At 38.3% G+C, this 22,102-nt stretch overlaps 3 protein-coding genes across 7 annotated transcripts; 2 read left to right on the plus strand and 1 right to left on the minus strand.

Moving 5' to 3' along the window:
* The first annotated feature begins 338 nt into the window (after window positions 1–338).
* On the plus strand, window positions 339–8,293 carry LOC102776733 (follistatin-related protein 1-like). 3 transcript variants are annotated; one of them, XM_087849678.1, is made up of 11 exons: window positions 339–410; window positions 657–731; window positions 2,950–3,039; window positions 3,184–3,313; window positions 3,392–3,421; window positions 3,514–3,635; window positions 5,414–5,532; window positions 5,683–5,795; window positions 6,706–6,816; window positions 6,917–7,017; window positions 7,730–8,293. In XM_087849678.1, the coding sequence occupies exons 1-11, from the start codon at window positions 405–407 to the stop codon at window positions 7,751–7,753; spliced, it is 921 nt and encodes a 306-aa protein (XP_087705804.1). In that variant the 5' UTR covers window positions 339–404; the 3' UTR covers window positions 7,754–8,293. The 3 variants fall into 3 exon arrangements, with proteins under 3 accessions (XP_087705804.1, XP_087705805.1, XP_087705806.1); XM_087849679.1 differs by having other exon boundaries at window positions 366–410; window positions 625–731; XM_087849680.1 differs by lacking the exon at window positions 339–410 and adding an exon at window positions 474–528.
* Window positions 8,294–8,395: 102 nt separating this feature from the next.
* Window positions 8,396–12,803, minus strand: runx2a (RUNX family transcription factor 2a). The gene is made up of 6 exons (XM_087850011.1): window positions 12,549–12,803; window positions 10,191–10,381; window positions 9,904–10,063; window positions 9,213–9,317; window positions 9,052–9,126; window positions 8,396–8,829 (listed from the first exon to the last, which is right to left on the minus strand). Exons 1-6 carry the CDS (start codon window positions 12,688–12,690, stop codon window positions 8,483–8,485), a joined length of 1,020 nt encoding a protein of 339 aa, XP_087706137.1. The 5' UTR covers window positions 12,691–12,803; the 3' UTR covers window positions 8,396–8,482.
* supt3h (SPT3 homolog, SAGA and STAGA complex component) lies at window positions 10,952–22,100 on the plus strand. Of its 3 annotated transcripts, none has more exons than XM_087850008.1 (12): window positions 10,952–11,008; window positions 12,394–12,497; window positions 16,087–16,171; window positions 16,438–16,524; window positions 16,682–16,778; window positions 17,791–17,921; window positions 18,145–18,220; window positions 18,584–18,696; window positions 19,696–19,800; window positions 19,904–20,035; window positions 20,948–21,037; window positions 21,971–22,100. In XM_087850008.1, the coding sequence occupies exons 2-12, from the start codon at window positions 12,406–12,408 to the stop codon at window positions 22,010–22,012; spliced, it is 1,050 nt and encodes a 349-aa protein (XP_087706134.1). In that variant the 5' UTR covers window positions 10,952–11,008; window positions 12,394–12,405; the 3' UTR covers window positions 22,013–22,100. The 3 variants fall into 3 exon arrangements, with proteins under 3 accessions (XP_087706134.1, XP_087706136.1, XP_087706135.1); XM_087850010.1 differs by having other exon boundaries at window positions 19,907–20,035; XM_087850009.1 differs by lacking the exon at window positions 10,952–11,008 and adding an exon at window positions 11,102–11,220.
* Window positions 22,101–22,102: the final 2 nt, after the last annotated feature.

Consider the following 22,102-nt stretch of genomic DNA (forward strand, 5'->3'; position numbering starts at 1 on the left):
CATAAATCTATATTCATAAATACATATAAATATAATTTGTGAAAAAAAACAGTGGCACTTTTTTTTTTTTTTACTGAAAATTGTCGGCAGTGACTCTTTTTTTCCTGCATCTGTCAGTCACTGTTTAAAGTTGTCTGAACATGTTGCGTGCCTTTAACTCATCATTCCTACCACAGAAGACAAGTGGGGTTTTTATGTGTTTCTGAGGCTTGGGGGTGTAGAAGGGTGGGGGTGACTCTGGACAGCTGGTCTTCTTTCTGTTCCTGCATCACTCCTCCTCCTCTGCTCCCTTTCTCTCTCTCTCTCCTCATACCATGCTGTCATTTTTCAGCAGAACAAAGCAGAACAAAGCAGAACAAAGCAGGAGTCTTCACCGATCACTGCTGGATATAAACTCATCATCTATGCAGGTACATGAGGATATTTTGGAAGTTTGGGTGTTTAGCTTTGAACAGACTCGCTATAAAGTGAAATTTGGATACAGGCAAGTTGGTTCTTACAGGCTGATTGCAGCAATTTCTGAACAAAGTATGATCAGACTCAGTCTTCACTGCTATTATACAGTAGCATTACTGATGGTATCATGCATTACAGTGCAGCTTTACTTCTGTTATTGTTGGACAGCATCATGATTGTTCCACTCCTGTCCACTTCAGATGTTGACCATCTCTGTGCTCCTGCTGCAGTTCCTCCTCTTCTTTCATTCTGTGTCCTCCTCTCCCCTTTCCAAGGTAAACTCACTGCTGAAAATATGTCGTTTTGTTTTTATTTTGATAAAATGGAAATTGAGAGAAGTGTACGGGATAATTATAGTGCTCTATTATGTTTAAGTACTAATGAGAACATGTTTAATATTACACTAAAAAAGCTTTTGTTGTTACTGTTGTTGTTGCTAATACTCACTAGTTAGTAGCTGATGTTTACGGGCAGGTGTGTGCTTGCATATGTTGAGGTAATCATGATTTAGGAACGTGTCTGCATGTGTTTTGTGCAAATGTTTTTTAAGGTAACATAGAAACCCACAGAAATATAGAACAGGTCCTCAGGTGTGTCTCGCACTCCCTCCACCTGTAATTTTGGTGAAAACACACTCTGCTATGAGTAAGCTTGTTTCAAAAGAAGTTTCCATGGCAACTTTTTTTAAGTTTCCTTTGAAAGAAGATTAAAAAAATATGGTGACACACATTAAAATTTACTTTAATTCAAAGGTTTCAACAATCATGAGATAAAAACACTTTTTGAAAAATGTGAATAGAGTAACTCCAACATGTCTTTTTAAATGTATATGTCGTACACGACAGCCAATTACTGAAAATACATCAGGAAAAAAATGAAAAAATACAATAAATCAGAACTTTAATGCAAAAATGTTACAAAAAAGACAGAACAGAATCCAAAAGGACTTTTAAGGGAAAAATGGATTACTGCAGAATTGAAAATCTACACAATATTCATGCAGAAGAAGCACAGGATTGTTAGAGAAGAGAATAATGAGGTTGACTAAGGGAAGGAAAGAGAAGAGAAAATATAAAAGAGAGAACAAATCCAGAAGCTTGTTTTGCAGCCAAACAAAGTAAATAAGACATATACTCATAATTACACCGAAAACATTACTGCGGTGTTTGTGTGTGTGTGTGTGTTCCGTACCGTCAGCTGGTTGCTAACAGCAGGTTTTCAGTGCAGCAGGTGTCAGCTGGACAGCCACAGGCGACAGATGTACCTATTGTGTGTGTGTGTGTGTGTGTGTGTGTGTGTGTGTGTGTGTGTGTGTGTGTGTGTGCACCCTTCTGTGTCTTTGTGTAGAACAATCTGGGAGTGAAGACAGAGAACATTTTTTTAAAGTGACGAGTTTGTGCAGTCCTCTTTCATTTCAAAGACTGTCCTCAGATCAAAGTGAAGATTACTGCTGGAGCCTGAGTTCAGATGTCCTTATGGTAGAGCTTTGGGAATACATGATTTCAAAAATGTTTTCATACAAAAGTTTTCAGGTTTTCCATCCTGTTAATAAAGAGGAATGTCAGAAATCAGAGTGTAATTTTGTTCTTCTGTGTATTGAGTATTTATTGCTGCTTTATATAATTCACTGTCTCTTTAAGAACACTTTGAAAAGGAAATCTTGGCTTGTCATATCATAAACATGATGAACTTACTGAGAATTATCATTTGAATCTCGTCTGTTTTTCAGCTTTATGAACTTTTAGTAAGTTTATGTTGTACTGATTACCTACCGACAGGTAGGTAATAATAATAATAATAATAATAATAATAATAATAATAATAATAATAATTATTATTATTATTATTATTATTATTATTATTTTATTTTATTTTATTTTATTTTTATCATTATAATCATTTTTGTTCAGCATTTCTCATTTGCCTCCAAAATGTTGGCTTTTGAATAAGTTTATTAAAATTGCCTAAAATAATATTTATATAAATATTTAATGATATTACAATATATTATAACAGTGCTTTGCCTATATTTACATTGGTTATAACAACATTTTACTTATCATCTGCATCTTAATTTGGTGTTTAATATATTATTTTCTATACATTCACATTTAATTCTTTCAGTTCCTTTAATATGTAACTGGGTTTAAATGGACATTTGTTGATAAATCAGCTTTTGTCTCACTCAGAAATGGAGGTGGTGAAATTAAATTTTAAATTCTAAACAATGAAAAAGTCCTGAAGAAGACAGAATTTAAAATGAGATGCATCGCTGCGCAGCTGCTCCAATACATTTTGTCTGTGTGTGTTTGTGCGTGCGAGAGAGGGAGAAAGTCATGGTCATTCAACGTGCCATGTGGCCTTTCAGACGAAGGTCAAAGGTCACCATCTGGAATGTGGAGCACACCCACCCCAAATTATTCCTCCACTCTTCCCAATTCTCTTCACTGCGATGACAATGTCTTTGTCCCTGTGTGTGTTCTTCTGTGTTAGGATGAGTCGGTGTGTGCCAGGACTTTCTGCGGTGCAGGTAGAGAGTGTGTATCGACTGACCGAGGAGAACCAGTCTGTCGCTGTTTACAGGTAAAGGTACTGACTACTAGCAAACATGCGTACTTGTAAATGTGTACATCTGTATTAGTTTAGGGAAAGACTGCAGGTAATATTTCTGCAGCTACCATTTTTTGGTAATCTTCTATTGACAAGCCTCTTTTGTTTCCTTTGCAGCAGTGTGACGTGTCAGAGCACTGGGTGTGTGGCAGCAACGGAAAATCCTACAGGAATCACTGTGAACTGCACAGAGACGCCTGCATCACCCAGACCAAGATACACGTGGAGCACAGAGGACACTGTCTGGGTCAGTATCCACAAACTCTTCAAGCTTTGAGTGAAGCTTGTGCAGTCATGAAGGATTTGTGTGTGTTTCTATTTGCAGAGAAACCAACAAAGGCCGATGTGAGCCCCAGTAAGTCACGAAATATTTCACATTTATACACAAATCAGCAAATTTGAGTGGCTGTCTAAAGCCGGTCTCTTTTTCACGCTTCGCGCTTGCAGTCGTGTGTTTCCTATCTGATCGTGACTGGATGAGACAGAGAGTGATCCAGTGGATTCAGAAAGAAGCTGAAGATCTGGCCTCAAACACATCAGCCGGTGACATCCTTCAGACATATTTTCAGGTGTGAATACTTCATACACTGTATAATAATTACAAATGTATCTGTTAGTCACTTGTAGGAAGAAATGATACATTTTAGCTTATTATCTTGCATCGCTTCAGCCTTATGATATACCATTATTGTAACTAGGCATGCACCGATACCACTTTTTTGGAAACAAGTACGAGTACTTGCATTTCAGTACTCGCCGATACCGAGTACTTAATAAAAACATGATTTAAATTTGCAGGTAACAGCTTTAGTCCTATAATTTAACAAAAAACAAACAAACAAGGGACTAGTTTGTAATTAAGAACATTTATTTAAAATGAAAAGCATGTTGTATGCAACATATTACAGAATAAATAATTATAAAAAAACAAAATTTAATTTTAAATTTGTTCGTCTGTTTCTCTGTTTAGAAGTCTCACTAGCACAGTCACAGCTGGGATGACATGGGACTGGAGCATGTAATACGTGCTGTTCCAGCGCGTCTGTACGTCCTGCTGCAGTCTCTTTATTGGCTGGTTGAGCTGTCCCTGAATGTCCTCGAGGCGGGAGTAGGCTAAGGCGGATTGTTTAAAATGCCCAACTATTTTCCGTCCCACTGCTATAGCATCAGCTATGCTCCTCTGTGCTAATAAGCACGGGTAAATAAGCGTGGGTAAACTCTTTGTACTCGTGTTGGGATTTTGGTGCTTGATTAAATTGCTTGTGTTAAATGCGCTACCTTTAGAGCCTCCTCTGGACAATTTCGCTGAGCACAATTTGCAGTCCGCCTTTGTTTTCGCGTCTTCGTTCACTTTGAAATAGTTCCACACGGCTGATATGTCTCGCCTCGCCTTCTCCCAGCTCTGAGCTGCAGCCAGTGTTGCCAACTCCTCAGTAAGGAAAATCGCTATTGGTTGTCCTAAAAGTCGCTAGAAGTCGCTAAATGAGTCATCACCTAATTTGCATAATTGGTCATGCTAATGTAATTGTAACCTACGCTGCTGGAGAGAGAAATAACATCGTGGAAGAGACATAAAGTGAGCAAAAAACGTCCTAAATGCATTTAGAATTTATTTAGAACTACAAATTAAATTTCTTTTAGCAATTATTGTTTTTTGTAATGTCACAATTCCAACCCTGCTCCTTTACCCGGGCTTGGACCGGCAAAAGTGACCCGAAATAGGCACTCTGGTAGAGTTACTTTGTGGCTGTGTGTTTATAAGTAGTTTTAAACCTGATTCACAAAACAGCATAAGAGTAAAAGAAGAACTGACTGTGTTACAGCACCCGCTGCTTGTTGAGAGTAAAAGCGATATGCGCTTTCACGTCTTTTTTTAGCGACTTTTTCTAGAAAAGTCTTTCTTTTTCTAGAAAAGTCGCTAGGGGGTCTGAAAACTTGCTAAATATAGCGACAAAGTCGCTAAGTTGGCAACACTGGCTGCAGCCGGGGCCTGGGGGCGGGCACTCGGGGCCTGGGGGCGGGCACTCGGGGCCTGTGATTAACCCCTTACATGCCGCTCAAACATAGACAGGTCTCAGACCGTGGTATCGGTCCCTGGTATCGGGGGACTTTTAATGAGTACGAGTACTTTAGAAAATGTGGTATCGAGGCCGATACCGGTATCGGTGCATCCCTAATTATAACCATTTATTAACTTACATGGATTCTGACACTGACTGCTTGCGTAGTCATTCTTAATATATTCACTTCCTAGTTAGAGAAGAAGTAATATATGAGAATATCTGTGAATAACTAAAGGAGGTAAAAGATTTTGAATGCAGTTGTTGATGGTGTTTTTGTGTCACAGGCGTATGATGATGGGGATTCACAGCTTGATTCGAATGAATTTCTGCGATTCCTGAAGCACAATGAGACGGCACTCAACATCACATACTCAGACATTCTGCAGACTAACCTGCTGCTGAGGTATTAGTTTTTTCTAATTGTTTTGTTTTGTTGTTTTGTTTGTATATTGCAGCACACATTTTGCACATCATTTTAGAAATTAAATGGCTGTTAAAACTCCATATCCAGACTTCTCCAGTCTTTTGTCTCTTACTTCTTTCTTTTTCTTAGATCTCTGTGTGTCGATGCTTTGATCGAGCTGTCGGATGAAAATGCTGACTGGAAGCTGAGTTTGACTGAGTTTATCAACTGTCTTACGCCCACCTACCACCCAACTGAGAGAAGTAAACATGCATACACACAAGCAGCAACATAAGAGTATGAAACTGGACACTTTTTGTGTTTGTGTGATTGACATTTTTATAAGACTTCTATTTGCTTTTCTCCATTGTATTCAACTTTGGATTTATCCTAACACTGTTTAATATTTGAAGACTATTATTTACTCGAACAAAGAGTTTACTACTTAGGGATGTATGTATAAACCCTCTTGATTCTAAAAAAGGAACATATAATTACACAAACACATACTTAGTGGCAAAGTATGTGTAAGAGCCAATTAAAGGTTAATTTTATTGGTACTTGTAAAATGATTAGAGGAGAAATATACATGTTTGATGTTAAGAATACGGTTTCTAGTTAATTTCAAAATACTGTTTTGTTAAAGGTATAGAATATAGAAGTGCGACATTCTAATGCGCTTTTTAGTATTTTGGGCTTCCAGCACACTGTAATTACGTAGTTGGGGAGTCGGATAAGCTGGAAGCAACACAGTTTTTTGACCGAGTCTTGCCATGTAAACTAAAAGCTTCAATAAATATCGTTTTTGCAAGAAAAGTACCTGGACTTGCTCGCGTTTCAAATGCATGTTGCTGGACTGACTCCTAAAGGTGGTACAGAAGAGTGAAATAGAGACGGAGTGCCGCCACTACAGTATGTTTAACTCAATGTATGATCTACATCAGGAGTGTCGAACACAAGACTCACGGACTAGAATCAGCCAAGCAAAGTTTTGGATAATGTGAAGAAGAGCACATATTTTGGACTATTTTAATGTATTTTCACACATTTTACAGCATCTGATCCTTTTACAAGAATTTTTATTAAAAACTGAAAACTGAAACTTTTTATATTTTTTAAGGACAAGAAAGTCAGCTGTTCTTGTGTTTATTACATTGTGTTTTATGTGTGTAGAGTGCGCTCTGGACGACGAGGTCTTTGAGGATGGAGCTGAAACTCAGATGGAGTGCAACAAGTGTGTGTGCGCCTGCGGAAACTGGGTGTGCACCGCTCTGACCTGCAATGGTGCGAGTTCACATAAAAACACTGTAGTCGTATTGTATGACTGCTGCATTTGTTCCGTTTCTGCCCGCTGCTGTGTTTATCTTTGCAACATGTATTTCAGGAGAGCATCAGGTTGATGAAGATACTGATGAAGGAGGAGAAGATGAAGAAATGACCGAGGAAGAGTGGAGCAGGAGGGTGGCTGAACTCAATGCTTTACAGGTCGACAGTCTCTCCTGAAACAATATTATTAACCTTTAAATTGTTATTCACAGAGATGTTTAATCTCAACATAAAAGTTACTCAAATTTAGACCAGAGTGGCAAAAATACATTTATTTCTTCTGAATAAATAAATGCATTAAAATGCAGAATAAGGGAGTTTAACAGAAAGGCACAACCACTGCCTGGTTTTCAATAATTGTTGATTGAATATTTTTTATTAATTAAAACTATTAACTTAAATAAGTCATTTAAATGTACAACTACAAAAATCTTCTGTAGTAATGTGATGCACACATGATTGGTATAAGTTTAACCCTTTAAAACCGGTCAGAGCGGGCACGCTCCGTTTTGCGCAACTACTTTTAAATCCCGGTAGCACTGCAACCACATAAGCTAGCGCAATAATTTTTTTTGCATATGAAACCGGAGGAGTTTTACTTACATCTTATGCCATCAGCTTGATCTAGGTCACAGTTTCCTTCCACGTATAGCTTTGCAAAAACTGCATAAAAAGCACTTGCAGCAACAAAAACATAATATTCCAGAAACACGCTTTGCCGATCCGATCAGCTGTTCATAACACTTCCTACGTTGGAATAGACGTTAGCGTGAACTATCGCATGTCCGCCATGACCTGCCCGAAGGGTTAAACACTACCTGTAGATAGTGTTTAAACTTATACCAATGAACGTCTCTTTTACCTGTTTCAGGCATCTGTCACCATGCAGAACTGAGGTCCTGAGTCACAACAGCCAGTCATCAGCTGAGCGGCCTTCCGCTCCAAACATGAGGAACAGGTTTAGTTTAAATAGCTGTTGTTATGATTCTTATGAATGATTCAACACATTTTATTTGTGTGAACTGTTAAATCACTTCTAAACATTATTCTACCTCTTATTTTGTTTCCTGAATTTAATACGCTCAAGTTGGTTGCTAATACACAACCCGTTTTTAAAAAATGTTTTTAATTTGTTATTGATTGCTTTATACTTTTAAAGAATGGAATTATATTTTCTGGCTTTTGAAGAGCACATGAGCACGTTTTTGTTTTGTTTTTTCATTTTTTGATTGATAACTCTGTCTAAACTTTGATTTCCCTCTGTATTAATGAACAAGTATTTATGAAATCTAATTTCTTATGATCAGTGAAACAAACAAACTGATCCCAATGCTGTTTGTTTTCTTGGGGTTTGTAATGAGATACTACTTTAACTGTTTTGATAGTGAAAGCTATTTTTTGTATCATTTTTTATCTAATAAAAATGAGCGTGAGAAGCAACTATCGAATTTTTTATTATTATTCATTGTTCAACACAATATATACAAATGTTGTTTTAATAAATAACAGTTTACAAAATATCAAGGTTTAAGGATTTATTCTGAGAAAAAAAGAAAGAAAAAAGATAGAAAAACATTAAAACTGGTTAAATGCTTACATTATGCTAAAATAATACATCCAATCATCAATAAGGTCTCCAAACAGGCTCCTCCCCTCTCATGGAAAGACATGCCCCTTCAATGTAATTGGTCAGTGCTGTGACAACATTGCGGTCCTCCCCTGTGGTTTGGAATGGTTGGTTGGGCCCGTAGTGGAAGCTGCCAGCCTGGAATGGACCACTGTGGCTGAGCGGAGCGGGGGGAGGAGGAGGAGAAGACAGATAGGAACTGTATGGAGGAGGTTGGGTAGAGTAAGGGAGAGCAGGCAGGTGGTGCATTCTGGGCGTAGGAGCGAATGAAGATGCCAAAGAGGTCACTGGGCCCAGAAAGGACTCATTCATCCACAGAGAGGTGGAAGGAAAGGATCTGCATTCTGAAGCGAGACAAGAAGCATCAACATCAGTGTTTCTCCAGAACTCGTTGTCTTCTTTTGTTGTTTGCTCAGCTGTCATGTGACATGAGCATGACCACGCCCCACTACTGTTTCATAAGATTAAGTTTTCTTTCTAAAAACTAAAATTACAAATGAACAACATAGTTTTTGATTTTAAGTGGCCTTGCTGTGTCATTCTTGCTGTGACATTTTCTGTCTTACCTGATGAAGCCGTGCTGCTACTGATGCTGCTGGTGGGCCTAAAAACTCCAGCCTTCATCTCCTTCTGCCTCTGACCTGAGATCAGAAGAAATAAAGTTAAAACCTGCCCGGATCACCTCAGAATTGATCCAATCATACTGTTTTCGCTCGTATTTACTAACGTCTGGGCAGCCGTGGTCCGTCCACGGTAATCTTGATGGCCCTGTGTAGGGTGGCGATCTGAGGAGGTGATGTCAGCACGTTTATCGTCAAGGCGAAGCTCTTACCTTTAAAACGATAATAAAACATATGCACACATGAAACTAGTTGAGTATACTTTTGCCTACTTTGTTTTTATTTACTTAACTGAATCAAATTTTTTGTCTTATTCACTGTTTTTTTTGACTGCTCAAAACTTTTCACTTATTAATGTACTTTATCCAGCGTTATTTCTATTGTATTTTAATTTATTTTTAATACTCTTAATTGTATTTAGTGTGTTCTTTATTTCTTTTAAATCTTATGGCTTTTTAATTTATTTAAATGTGCTCATGATTACACATGATTTGCTTTCTTTTACTCAGTTTTGCTCTGATGTTATTGATTAAGAAACAAATTAATTAACTAGAGTTAATTAATTCTGGCTCCATAGCTTGATTATTGATCTAACTTTACGGGTATTCAAATATTTAAAATAAACATATAACAACAACTAAATGTTTTAACTGTGTGATTGCAGGGCACTGCAATTGCAAATAGTGTAAACAGCGTAGACAGAGGTGGTAAAGATGGCAGGCTACAGTCTTTCCTCTTGTTTATTGACAAACGAGTATGAATAACTTGTAACAGTGCTGCATGTATCTGTTTGTATACCTCTGCCGCTGCGGCCGATGAAGCGGAGGTCGTTGAAGTGGGCACAGCCTTGCTTCATGGTGGCTGTGGCATTACGTAGCTCGGCGCTAACATTTTCATCATTGCCAGCCATCACTGTCACAACCACGCCATCAGGCACATCGTTCCCCAGGGCAACAACCTGAGAAATTAAAAAAAACATTGTAACAGGTCTTTTATCTTTGTGAACAGAGGATTTTTACTCTTTCAGTATGAATAAACTGTATTTTGGTTTAAAAATAGCACCAGTGTATATGTAGATTACTCACAGTAAAGGCTCTTGGTAGTGTTTTATTACACCTCCAGTGCTGAGGCAGGCTGCTGCAGAGGAAATTTGGGCTGTCGGTCGGGACCAGTCCTCTGGGTGGAGCTGTACTGCACTGGTGGAGACACCTCAGCTCCTGTTCATCCAGTTGACGAGTGCTGGCTGATGGTGACAGGCGGCACTTCACCACAGGATCTTAATGATAGGAATAAAGAAGTCAATTTTTATCCCATTTTGTCTTTCATTTTTTGTTCTTTTCTCTGAGATTACATGCATTTTAGACTTGAATATATTTTTATTTCCTGAAGTCAGTCTTGGATTCAGACATCAGAGTCATATTAGATGGCAATTTAAATAAAGGGTTAGCTATTGTAGCTACTGCCTCAATCTAAAGCACTCCGACACCAGTTATATTTGTATACATAAATGTATATCGTAAAACCATTACTAATTATATAAATTTATTTACTTTTTAATTTTGGACCGTTTGGTCCTCCACACAAGTGAGATTGCCGCAGGAGAGCGCTCAAAGATATACAGCATATTTTGCTAAAGCTGTGTCGCTATGGTGGATATGTTAAAATTCTGAGTACTGATTCGAGTATAAACACTTCCCCTTTAAGCTGTGTATCTTCTTCAACTCTAATCTCAGCTGCTAACCTTGTATTTAACAGCTCATAGCTGGAGTGTAGCGCCTTTCGACCAGGACGTGTAGAAAACTACAACTACCACACCCTCGCGCTCCCTTGCGTCATCAAATCGCGCCGAAAACAGAAGAAAACCAGAACATTAACAGTAATAGCGTCTCTCTGACAGACTCTGGTGAGAGTTTTTACTTGTTTTATGCTTTTCTATGTGTCTTTGGTTCTCCTCTTCGCCTCCCCTCCTCTTGCCTCTCCTTTCTTTCTTTTCTGTATTGTGTTTCAGCCACCGCAGTGTTTGAATATGAGGGAACTGCGCTGTATTATTATTCATATTTTACTGCCGGAGGGGAAGTTACTGCGGTCACACCACCTGTCCAACTGTAGGAGTGTGTATGTGTGTTTTTATATTTATGTATGTGTGTGAACATGTGTTAGGACGTTGTGTTTATTATCCCAAGCTCTGTTCTGCTATTTTGTTGTTTTAGGCTCTTGGCTCGGCTTCTGTTGTGCTCTGATTTGTTTAGATGAAGTGATCCCAAAATACTAAAACCACATGAAAGTGAACAACAAGTGTAGCATTGTTATTTATATAATTTAAAACACACACACACACACACACACACACACACACACACACACACATACACTGTATAAAGCAGACACACACACACATCTGTCAAGTAGAGACCAAGTGCAACAAAGCCGTAACATGAACCAGCAGGTTCCTTCACATAGATTAAAAACATGATGCAGGAGGATCAATCTCAGATGCAGCAGTGATCAGGATGAAAAAATAAGCTAAAAAAGCTGCAGTATTTCTAATTGGAGCTGCTTTAGTTGTTCTATACAGATATACAGGGTAGCTGAGTTTCTGTCTCTATTCAGACAGTGAAAAGGACGGCACATAACATCCACATGTGTGAATGAAGTTATGGTTGTTGGCACTAAACTTGAAGATGAAACTTTTCAAGCAGATGAGATGAATGTTACTTTGTTCAGCTTGGGACTTTATTGGCATTAACTTGGCCGGCATTAACAGACAGAGTGTTTGGAACTGCATGAATGTTAGCATGCCTGTGGATACACCAGAACACTAACTTACAGAATGACTTTTCAGTCTGCAGTAATGACCCAAAGCAGGCTTTCAGAATTAACCGAGATTCCTTATTTCATTCCTTAATAAGGAGGGGAAAAAAGAAGAAAACTATAACACGCTCTGATTTTTAGTAGAATATTCAACACTGCTATCAGAAATCATTCTGGAGGCTGAGAGGCGAAACTGCTTTAAAATCCTAAAGAGGTCCAGCTGCCTTCTACGATGACGTTGATGACTGAGAACCTACACAGACATTTATATTGGGGGTGTTCTCTTCTTGTACAGTCAATATATACAAGAAGATATAGTATATTTTGACTATATATAGTCAAAGTATACCTTATAGTAAATAAAGTATATTTAAAGAGAACAAAAGTTAAAATATTGTTAGATCTTTTCTTCACTCAAAAGATTGTAAATTAATTTTTCTCTCTAGTTTAATGTGGTTGTCTTGGTTTTGTCATCAGGTGGGTGTGGTTATGAGCAGTCCCATGGCTGGCTCTGCCCCCTCCAGCTCTAAAGACCGTCCAGCTTCCAGGATCAATTTTATCCCAGAGCTACAGAGCATGATGTAAGACACACACACACACACATGCAAACAAACAAAGAGAAGGAGTCTCACCCCAGTACAGCATTGGGCTGGGGCTGCTGAACAGACTGTTTGAAGCCATGGAAACCTGTTTTTTAAAGGAGAGAGTCACAATATTAGCATTGTGGTTAATGACACTTTGCAAATCCAAAACAGATGCCTGAAAACAGCACATAGCCCTTCATTTCAATATTTTATATAACACATTTGTACAAAGAGTTCAGAAGAATTTCAAGAAATTATTATTTTTTAATTGCTAAAGTATAACTTTAAGTAACATTTGGTTTTATGTCAAGCAAAACAAACGAAAAACAAAAACATAAAAGTATGAAATTAAATGGCTCGTATCCAGAGACATGAGCCACGAGTGATAATCAGTTCAGACTTGAAGTCTCTAGACATTTAGTTAACCTTTACATTCACAACCAGTCAATATGACTGATGGACAAAAGTACTGCTCTGCACAAAAGAAAAAAAAAGAAATCTAATTAACATTCCTACAAATTCACAGTAAGTGACAGTAGGTCAGTATATACAGAATGTAATGTTTTATCAGTTTTTATTAGCAACTCTTTCATTATTAGTTTTCTTCTAGGTTAAAATAATCACATTCTGTTGTATTAAGTGACAAGAAACTCCATATATTTAGATTTTGGACCTTTTAGTTAGAAAAGAAGAAATAATCAGGAAGGTTCAGCATTAATAAATAATCTGCATTTTTCACCATTTTCTGAAATCATCGTTGTCGAGGAAATAATTAGTGGATAAATCAGTGAAAGTGGAAAATGATTTTTAAAAATAAAAATGTAGTTAAAAACAACTGTTAAAAAAAAAAACTGTTAGTTAAAGTTAAAGTTAAAAACAACTGGACAACTCCGGTAAACAAATTACTTTTTGACTTAGTTTCTAATATGAAGTCACTTTTTCTGCTTGGGTTTTTTAGAAGTACTACACGTAAAACTGTCATATTTAAATTCTTACTGAAGGATTTTTTTTCTAAAGAAGCCACATGCCTGCTGCAGCCTCCTTTGTGTTGTGTGTCTTTTGCTGTACTCACCTTGTGTGGGCTGCAGAGAGGTGATGCTGGTGGTCAGAGAGGCTAAAACCAGACTAAACCCCAAAACCTAAAATCAACCTAAAGTCTGAAGCCAACCTCCGAACCTGAGGCCAACCTGCCCACAACCCCAAACCAAAACCTCTCTCACCTGTATGACAGAGCAACAAACAACCAATCAGGGAGCAGGTTAAAGGGCTGGGGGGCAGAGATTAAGCAAGGGGAATGGTGGTGTTTGTATTTCATAGAGAAATAAAAGGAGAGAGTGGGAAAGAGAAGAAATGAGAGAAGGAAAGCGCTCCAGGATGTGGGTTTACGTTAGTCTGCCATCATGGAAGTGGCTTTCTGGATGCAAATTGAGGTTTTGACCAAATTGTGGTCAAGGTGTATGTGTGGCCTGTTGACCTTAGTGTGTGTGTGAGAGAGAAACAGAGGCATTCACAGACACATTTACTGGCTGCATGTTTATTTGGAAAGTAACCAAAACTTCAGCTCTGCCTTGTTTTTAGACCATAAATCATGTTTTTGTTTAGTTTAGTAACAGTTGATAGTTAAAAAAATAAGTTTCTTTAATACCGTACAGATTAAGAACTGCTTTTCATCTTATGATGATTCCTTTACTTATGTAAAATGTTTATAAACAAGCAGTCACACCAGATTTTTAACAAATCTGAGCTGAATTGAATCTCACTACCAACTTAAAGTATCTGCTAATTTTTCTCCTGCTATGTTTCAGTTAGTACCAAAACAAGTTTTAATATCCAGCTACATTTAATTTGGATGCAATTAAAGCCATTTAAAGTAACGTGAGAGACGCATCCTTTAAAGCAGAGGTCCCCAACCCCCGGGCCTCGGACCAGTACCGGTCCATGAGTCGTTTGGTACCGGGCCACGAGAGTTGAGGCTCAGGTACGAAATGTATAGTTTTCAGGGTTTTATCGGTTTTCAGCGTTATTTTGTTATCGTTTTTATTGTTAACTCGGTTTTCCTGGGTCTTTTCTCGTGTGTTATGAATAAATCTTTTTTTTTTTCGGTACCGGTACTAGTTTTATTTTGTTGTATTTATCCGCGACACCTTAAAGGCCAGTCCGTGAAAATATTGTCGGGCATAAACCGGTCCGTGGCGCAAAAAAGACCGCTGCTTTAAAGGACTGAAGTCATCTGAGAAAGCGCGTTTTACAGTACCTGTAAAAAAGTAAGTACGCCCCACTTTTAGCAGCAATAACTTGATTTAATTGATTTCTGTATGACTTCATCCGTCTGTCATATTCTTCACACCATTTCACTTGAGTTGAGGTCTGATCCATTACAGCAGTTTGATTCTCGTCTCTTTCAGCCATTGTGCTGTAGTTTTGCTGCTGTGCTTGGAGTCATCGTCCTGTTGCGTGACCCAGTTTCAGTCGGGTTTTATCCATCTGACATGACTGTAACTCCGAAATGACAACACAGGCACAGCTTCTTCAAGACGGGCGCTTCGCTGCATTTATTGAACGCCATGAAAACTACAAACATAAAACACAAAGGCTTTAAGCGCTTCAGTCTATCAAAAGTAACACTTGTGCTTTAACAACAAAAAATTACCTCGTGGCCGCCTGCCACTTCGGAGGTCCTAGAAGAATACCTTTACAGTCTTGTTCATTCTAAATTAAAACATAAAATAATTAGAACACCATACATTACAAATTTTCACAATATTACAATACAGTTATGGCAAATAGCAAATACCTTATACAGCTGGTAGACTAACCAGGCCTTTGCAGATAGCTCACTGAACTCCTTAGCTTTGTATGCCTCTTTAAATTACTAATAAAATATCTCTCCATTCACAGGTTTTAGCTGTTGTATAGTTAGTAACGATGTGTTATTCATAATTTATTTATTTTGGGTAAATTTCTGTGTTTTTATAAGGCATTTTTCTTGTTTGGTAAATAAAGTACTTTGCTTCTTGTCCAACTGGAAGAGGCTTCAGCCTCCCTGAAACCTTTGGTGAATAAATGGTTTTTGAAAAGGGATGGATGATAGAATAAATATAATTGCTGTAAAACTATTCTTACAGGTGTTATAATGTACAAAATATATACTTACAATATAAAGATATGTTAAAACAATTATATTCAATACTGTCTCTGCAGAAAATCTACTCTTCAAAAAAATCCATACCATATATTTAGCTTTTTTGTTACTTATTATGATTAATTATGTAATATATTTACCTTTTAAATAACAGTGTATAAATACAGTAATTTTAATTTTGTGAAGGTAGTAAGAGGCAGGCTTCATTAATGCAAAATGATAGAAGTAACCAGTTAGATAGAAGTGATCTTTCAGAGCGGCAGTGTAAAATGAGTGCTGTTAGCACAACCGGCGCTAAGTTTAAGAAACGTTAATGAGTTATGACTTTAGACTTTAACAGTTAGCAGCTCTTTAACACGTGGCAGTGTAATTAGATTCGACTGACGCACTGGAAGCTCTGCAAGGCTCTGCATAACTATGATTATAGCTGTGTTTGATTTTCAGGTTTGCTCTGGGAGACGCTCGCAGGCCTTTGCAAGAGACTGCAGCGCTGGTGGAGGATATTGTACACACACAACTCATTACTATGGTAACATACAACGTAACAAATATAACGCTGAAACAATTATCTGTCAAACTTCAAGATCAAAGCCTAAACCACCTGAAGAGTTAATTACAGGCTGAATAATAGTACATAAGACAAATAAAACCCTTACATGTATAACTGATGTGGCTGTAAAAATCCACGATTCTGTCTCATTTCGGAGCCTCTGAATGGCACAAAAAATGTAATTATATTAAAGCATAAGTGCAATTTAATTCTGACTTTACTGATGCAATTGGTTTATTTCTCAGCTGCATCAGGCCTGCGAGGGAGCGGCTCTGCGTGGCTCGAGGGTTATTTCACCTGAGGACATCTTATTCCTGATGAGGCGAGACAAGGTACAAAATGCACACGTGAATAAAAAAAAACATTAAATATTCAAAACTATATGTCCATGAATCTTTTCTTCCTTTATGTTTTTTTTTAAGGTTTGAAATAACTAATTCCTTTCCCTTCTTCTGTTCTTTATCTTCACGCCTCAAAATCTACTACCAGAGGAAGTTGGCGAGATTATTAAAATATCTCCAGTTTAGAGATTATAAATCCAAAATACTCAAGACTCTTGACGATGAAGACACACAGGCAGAATCAGGTATACACGGAGCCTCACACACACACAGTGGCCTTTTAAATGTTATTATAACCCTTTGACCCTGTTTTGGAGTGGAAATCAATGCGTGGGCTCAAGAGCACTTCTGAGTCATTCAGCTTGTTGCTGCATCCACAAATAGAATTTAAAACTTTTGAAAAGAGCATTTAAATAGTTTAAATAAGAAAAAACTTGTTTTTTTTCCCCTTGGCTCACACTTCTTTCAGATGGACTGATGCAGAATTGTGCTGTGGCCTGATTGGTTAAAATTTAAAGCTCATTATGGATGTGATCGCTCTCCTCTTACACAGGCTGAGTGATATATGTGATGGCTTCACATCTGTAGTGGCACCATTGATGCTTAACATTTGCTGCTACTAACATTTGCAAGGCGATGTCAAATCGTATCAGCATTGCACTATAGTTAAAAAGTTAAGCTTGTGTACACTTGTGTCACATTATGGAACAAAAAAAGCCAATTTTAAGTTGAAGAACTTCAGCTCCCAAACGTTTATGCTTAAAAAAGTGACGCAACACACTGGAAAACATGGTTCTGTCCCATCTTGTTGGCTTAAATGGTAAATGGCCTGTATCTGTATAGCGCTTTTACTGGTCCCTAAGGACCCCAAAGCGCTTTACACAACCAGTCATGCACCCATTCACACACACATTCACACACTGGTGATGGAAAGCTACATTGTAGCCACTGCCGCCCTGGGGCGCACTGACAGAGGCGAAATTTAACATTATCATATTACACATTGCACAATACAAAATTCACCTTAGTTCCCACATTTGATATGTTGTTTTTGCAATACCTTAAATTACATATAGGTTTTAAATAATTTGCAGATCTTTAAAAATATATATTTTTACAGCATCCAAACTTTTTCAGAAACCACTTTGTACAAAAAAAGCTTCAAATGCTACAGTCAAAACCCAAGTGAATACTGAGCTCTGGTTTTCATCTTAAGTGTTTCTTTTTTTGTCTTTTGTGACAAATGGGGTGCTGTAGGTACTGCTGGTGCTAACCAGCGGAGGCAGCGATTGGCCCAGGACTTCCTGGTGTGGATGGATCAGACCGGTGAACTCCTGTCATTAGCAGAACGTCAGGAAATAGACCCCATCAAACAGGAGAGGATGGAGGTCAGAGTCCATCGATGTCTGCAGGAAAATGATTGATTAGTAGGGCTGTTTTGAAAGTAAATGACACATATATGACCTTATAGATTTAAAACGCCTTGACGCATGCTCAATCATCCGGATAAAATTTCCCAAAAAGTTGATTCTGCTCATCTGGACGTTTTCAGTGGGAGAAACTTTTTGGGATTATAGATTTAAGTGTTTTTATGTGTATTTGAATCTTCAGCGTTTGGAGCGTCAGACTCGGAATATGGACCCGGCTCAGTACGCTGAGTTCTGTGAGAGTCGACAGCTCAGCTTTGGTAAGATTTTAAACGGCCCATTTAGTATCTGTCTCTCAGGAAGTTGATTCTGTCATAGGTACAAAAGGAGTAAAGGATTACATTTTATTGCTAATGTTTGTTTTCATGTCGGTTTGATGTTGCATATATTTTTTTAATGCGGACTCTACCTGTGCTCTAAGTCATGATTTATGGGCATCTTATAAATAAGCAAATAAAGCTGTGGACTGTGTTTTTATCCTGTTAGTTCACCAATTGAATAATCATATTTCAGTTCTAAATTTAAAAACGTACGGTAAAAACCTGATTCAGGATCAGTTTCAGCATTTTAAGCCCGTCTGACCTCTTGTCGTGTGCGCTTACTTTGCCCGTCTTCGCTCCAAGCTAAGAAAGCTTCAAAGTTTCGGGACTGGCTCGACTGCAGCAGCCTGGAGCTGAAACCCAACAGCATGGCCATGGAGATCCTGTCATACCTGGCATATGAGACTGTTGCCCAGGTAACTTGTTAAGTCATTACTTCACATAGGTCCAGTGTTGGGGAGTAACGGAATACATGTACCGCCGTTACGTATTTAAAATACAAAATATGAGTAACTGTATTCCGTTACAGTTACCGTTTAAAAAGGTGGTATTTAGAATACAGTTACTTTGTTGAAATAAATGGATTACACGGCGGTACTTTCCTGTTTCATATTGTGGCGGGTCAGGCCTGTTTGGGTTTTGTTTGACAGCTACGTTCTGTTGTTCCAGGCGGCAACGTTACGGTTGCCATGGTTACAGGGTCTCTGCGTGTTTCCTGGGTGAGAGAGCGCCTGTTGTTGTTGTTGTGCTAAGCTAATAGGCAGAATGCTACAGGTATAGCTCTGAAGAATGTAGCATCATAGGCAGTGTAGTCCGTGCTGCAGGGAGAATGGACTGCCATACACGTTATGTGTCTGTGAGCGAGGGAGGGAGAAAAAGGAAAAGTACGAGCTGTCATCGAGCAAAAACGGGAGCTGGAAGCATGTAAATATAATAATAACCACTGCAGCCAAGAAGAGAGCCTGACGAGCCCAGTTGTAAGTAAGCTATTAAGACTCGACTGTACACCGTGTTCGTGTTTTCCTCTGGAACAATAAGTCCCGTTGGAGCAGCCTTTCAACGCCTCTCTTTGTCTCTTGCTAGCAAAGTTGACCCAGACAACAAAGTAAAGCTAGTTTTCGGCTACGAGCCCGACTACGGTTCGGAGCCGCGGACCTTCAGTAACAGTAATAAATCACAGCAATAGTACATTCATGTAGTTGTAAACAGCATGATAATATGTTAAGTAATCCAAAGTATTCAGAATACGTTACTCTCATTGAGTAACGTAACGGAATACGTTACAGAATACATTTTGGGGCATGTATTCTGTAATCTGTAATGGAATACATTTTAAAAGTAACCTTCCCAACACTGCATATGTGCGTGTAATTTAAAAGCTTTCTCCTGTTTTAAAATGCTTTTCCTTCGTTCAGATCGTGGATTTGTCGCTCTTGGTGAAGCAGGAAATGACAGCAAAGACGAATCCAGTCAGTCATGTGATCTCTGCCAGCTACATCCACTACAACACACATGCTGAGGTGCATACACACACTTCATCACACATTGAGACCTATCAATCGCTAAATCTACCGTCATAATATTACTGAGTAAATATCATCTGTCTTTCGTCTTCCTCCCCAGCAGGTGAAGAAGGATCCAGACTCACCTGAAGCCACCCCTCCCTCCACCCCAGGGTCCTCACACTCGTCAAAGCCCGTCCTACAAGGTAACGGCAGTGTGGATGGCAGGGCGAGGCAGAGGAAACGTAAAAAGGTGAGTCCCAGCTGCAGTTTCTTATGAGTTTAATGTCTGTGTGTATCATGAAGGCACAGGAGAAATTACAAAGGCAGTTTAGTTATGGCGGCAGGTTTCAGCAAAGGTGTTTGTCTGCCTGGATAGGTTTTGTCAACACAATGGTATCATAACCTTACATGAGATCTATAGTGTGCTTAACAAAAGATCGTCATCGACACGACCGTGAAATAAAGGATGCCGCAGAGTAGGGGGATTAAGGGTCTTTTGGCTGCACAAATACACCCTGTAAAACATCCTTTTTAACTTGTAAATTATTATTAAGTATCTGGTGCATAAATGTTTGTTTTATATGATGGATGTTGTCAGAGAAGTCACTAGCGTCACTGCAGGTATGATCCCAAACCACTGGTTTTCATTTTAAATGAAACTAACTGAGATTCAGTGTAACTCTAGAGATTAAAACACATGTTAATAGTCCTGAATCTAAGCAAGAGTGTCTGGGTTAAATGGGTCTAAAGTTTGGACCTCAGGTACAACTAAAGTAGCCAGTAATTGTTGTGATTTATTGTACATTTATTTGCTTGATCATATTTGTAGAAGGACTTATGATGAATAATGAATAAACGCTCTGACAATAACAAACATTTTGCTGTATTAATCCCTTGATTGTACTAATTTTGAGTCAGACTTTAAGCAAATGTTTAGGAGAAAGTCTTCTGAGCAGATGTAGAGTATGAACTCCTCTGTTAATTTTCTTAATGTACATAATAACTGATGTTATTGTTAATTGCAAAATGTAAGTCTCTGAACACACAAGACAAAGGTGACCATTTTCAGCTCATGGAAAACCCCACGTTCCTAAAGGAAACATCCAAAACATTCCATTTGTTGTATTTGTATTAATACTTATTACTCATGATTGTGTTTCAGAGCTGTCCGGCTACAGTGGAGCCTCCCAGCGGAGCGATCCAGCCCTGTCACATCCGAGAGGCTATTAGAAGATACAACTACAGACACACGGTATGTACACAAAGAGAAACTTGCACAACCTTTCCACAGCTGATTTTCTTCTTCTTTTTTTTAAATTCATGGGTTAAACGTCGTTTAACTACTGCATACTATACTCTTAATTTAAAGGGTTGGTTTAGATCAGTGGTTCTTAACCTTGTTGGAGGTACCGAACCCCACCAGTTTCATATGCGCATTCACTGAACCCCTCTTTAGTGAAAAATAAAATATGATTTTTTTCAAATTTAAGACATATATATGTTTTTTATTAGTGCACAAAATGAGCCGTGCATGTCACGGTGGAGGCTCTGCCGAACCCTTGAGACCGACTCACCGAACCCCTAGGGTTCGCTCGAACCCAGGTTAAGAACCACTGGTTTAGATGTTTTACTTTTTCTGTACATGTCTTAACCTGTAAGATTAAAGTTATTGATTGCTGAATCAATAACTTTAATTTGTCCTTCATGCTCACCGATCCAGATCGGAGTCAAAACGAGCATTCCTTGCTTTTTGTGAAATAGGATTCAAAGTTCAGTTGAATGCAAATGTGACATTTAAAAAAGGTAATTGTTTGAAATGTCAGCATACTTTGTTGTCAAAACAAAGGTAGGATTTTCCCACAGCCATTGTTTTTTGTGCACAAATGTGGGTTGTTGGGAGGTATTTTTATATTATTTTAAACAAACCATTAGGTCTTTTTTGGTACTGAGTAACTAGTCATGTTTGTGATTTTGGTTGTCACAAGAAAGCGTCTGTGAACTGCTGTTTTGTTACAGGAAAAGAACAATTACTCTGCTAAACAAACTAGTTATTACCAGACGCCCCGCAGAAAAAACAAGTTATTTGAAGCAAATCTCTACCTTGTGTCAGAAATTCACTCTGGACAGGAATTTAAATGTGTTTTCCCTACTGAACAACATGCTGTCCATCTTCTCTCTCTGGCAGAGTGCCTATTCCAGGAGTGGGATGACCTTCCTCACCTGCTGAGGACGCATCAATTATTTTAGGCACATTCTTGGATTTTGTACTATACATTTTTTTTCCAATTTCTATTGTAATAAAAACTTTTCAGTAAGC

This window comes from Neolamprologus brichardi, chromosome 13, assembly GCF_056152115.1.
Source record: "Neolamprologus brichardi isolate AB-2024 chromosome 13, ASM5615211v1, whole genome shotgun sequence".
Taxonomy (NCBI): Eukaryota; Metazoa; Chordata; class Actinopteri; order Cichliformes; family Cichlidae; genus Neolamprologus; species Neolamprologus brichardi.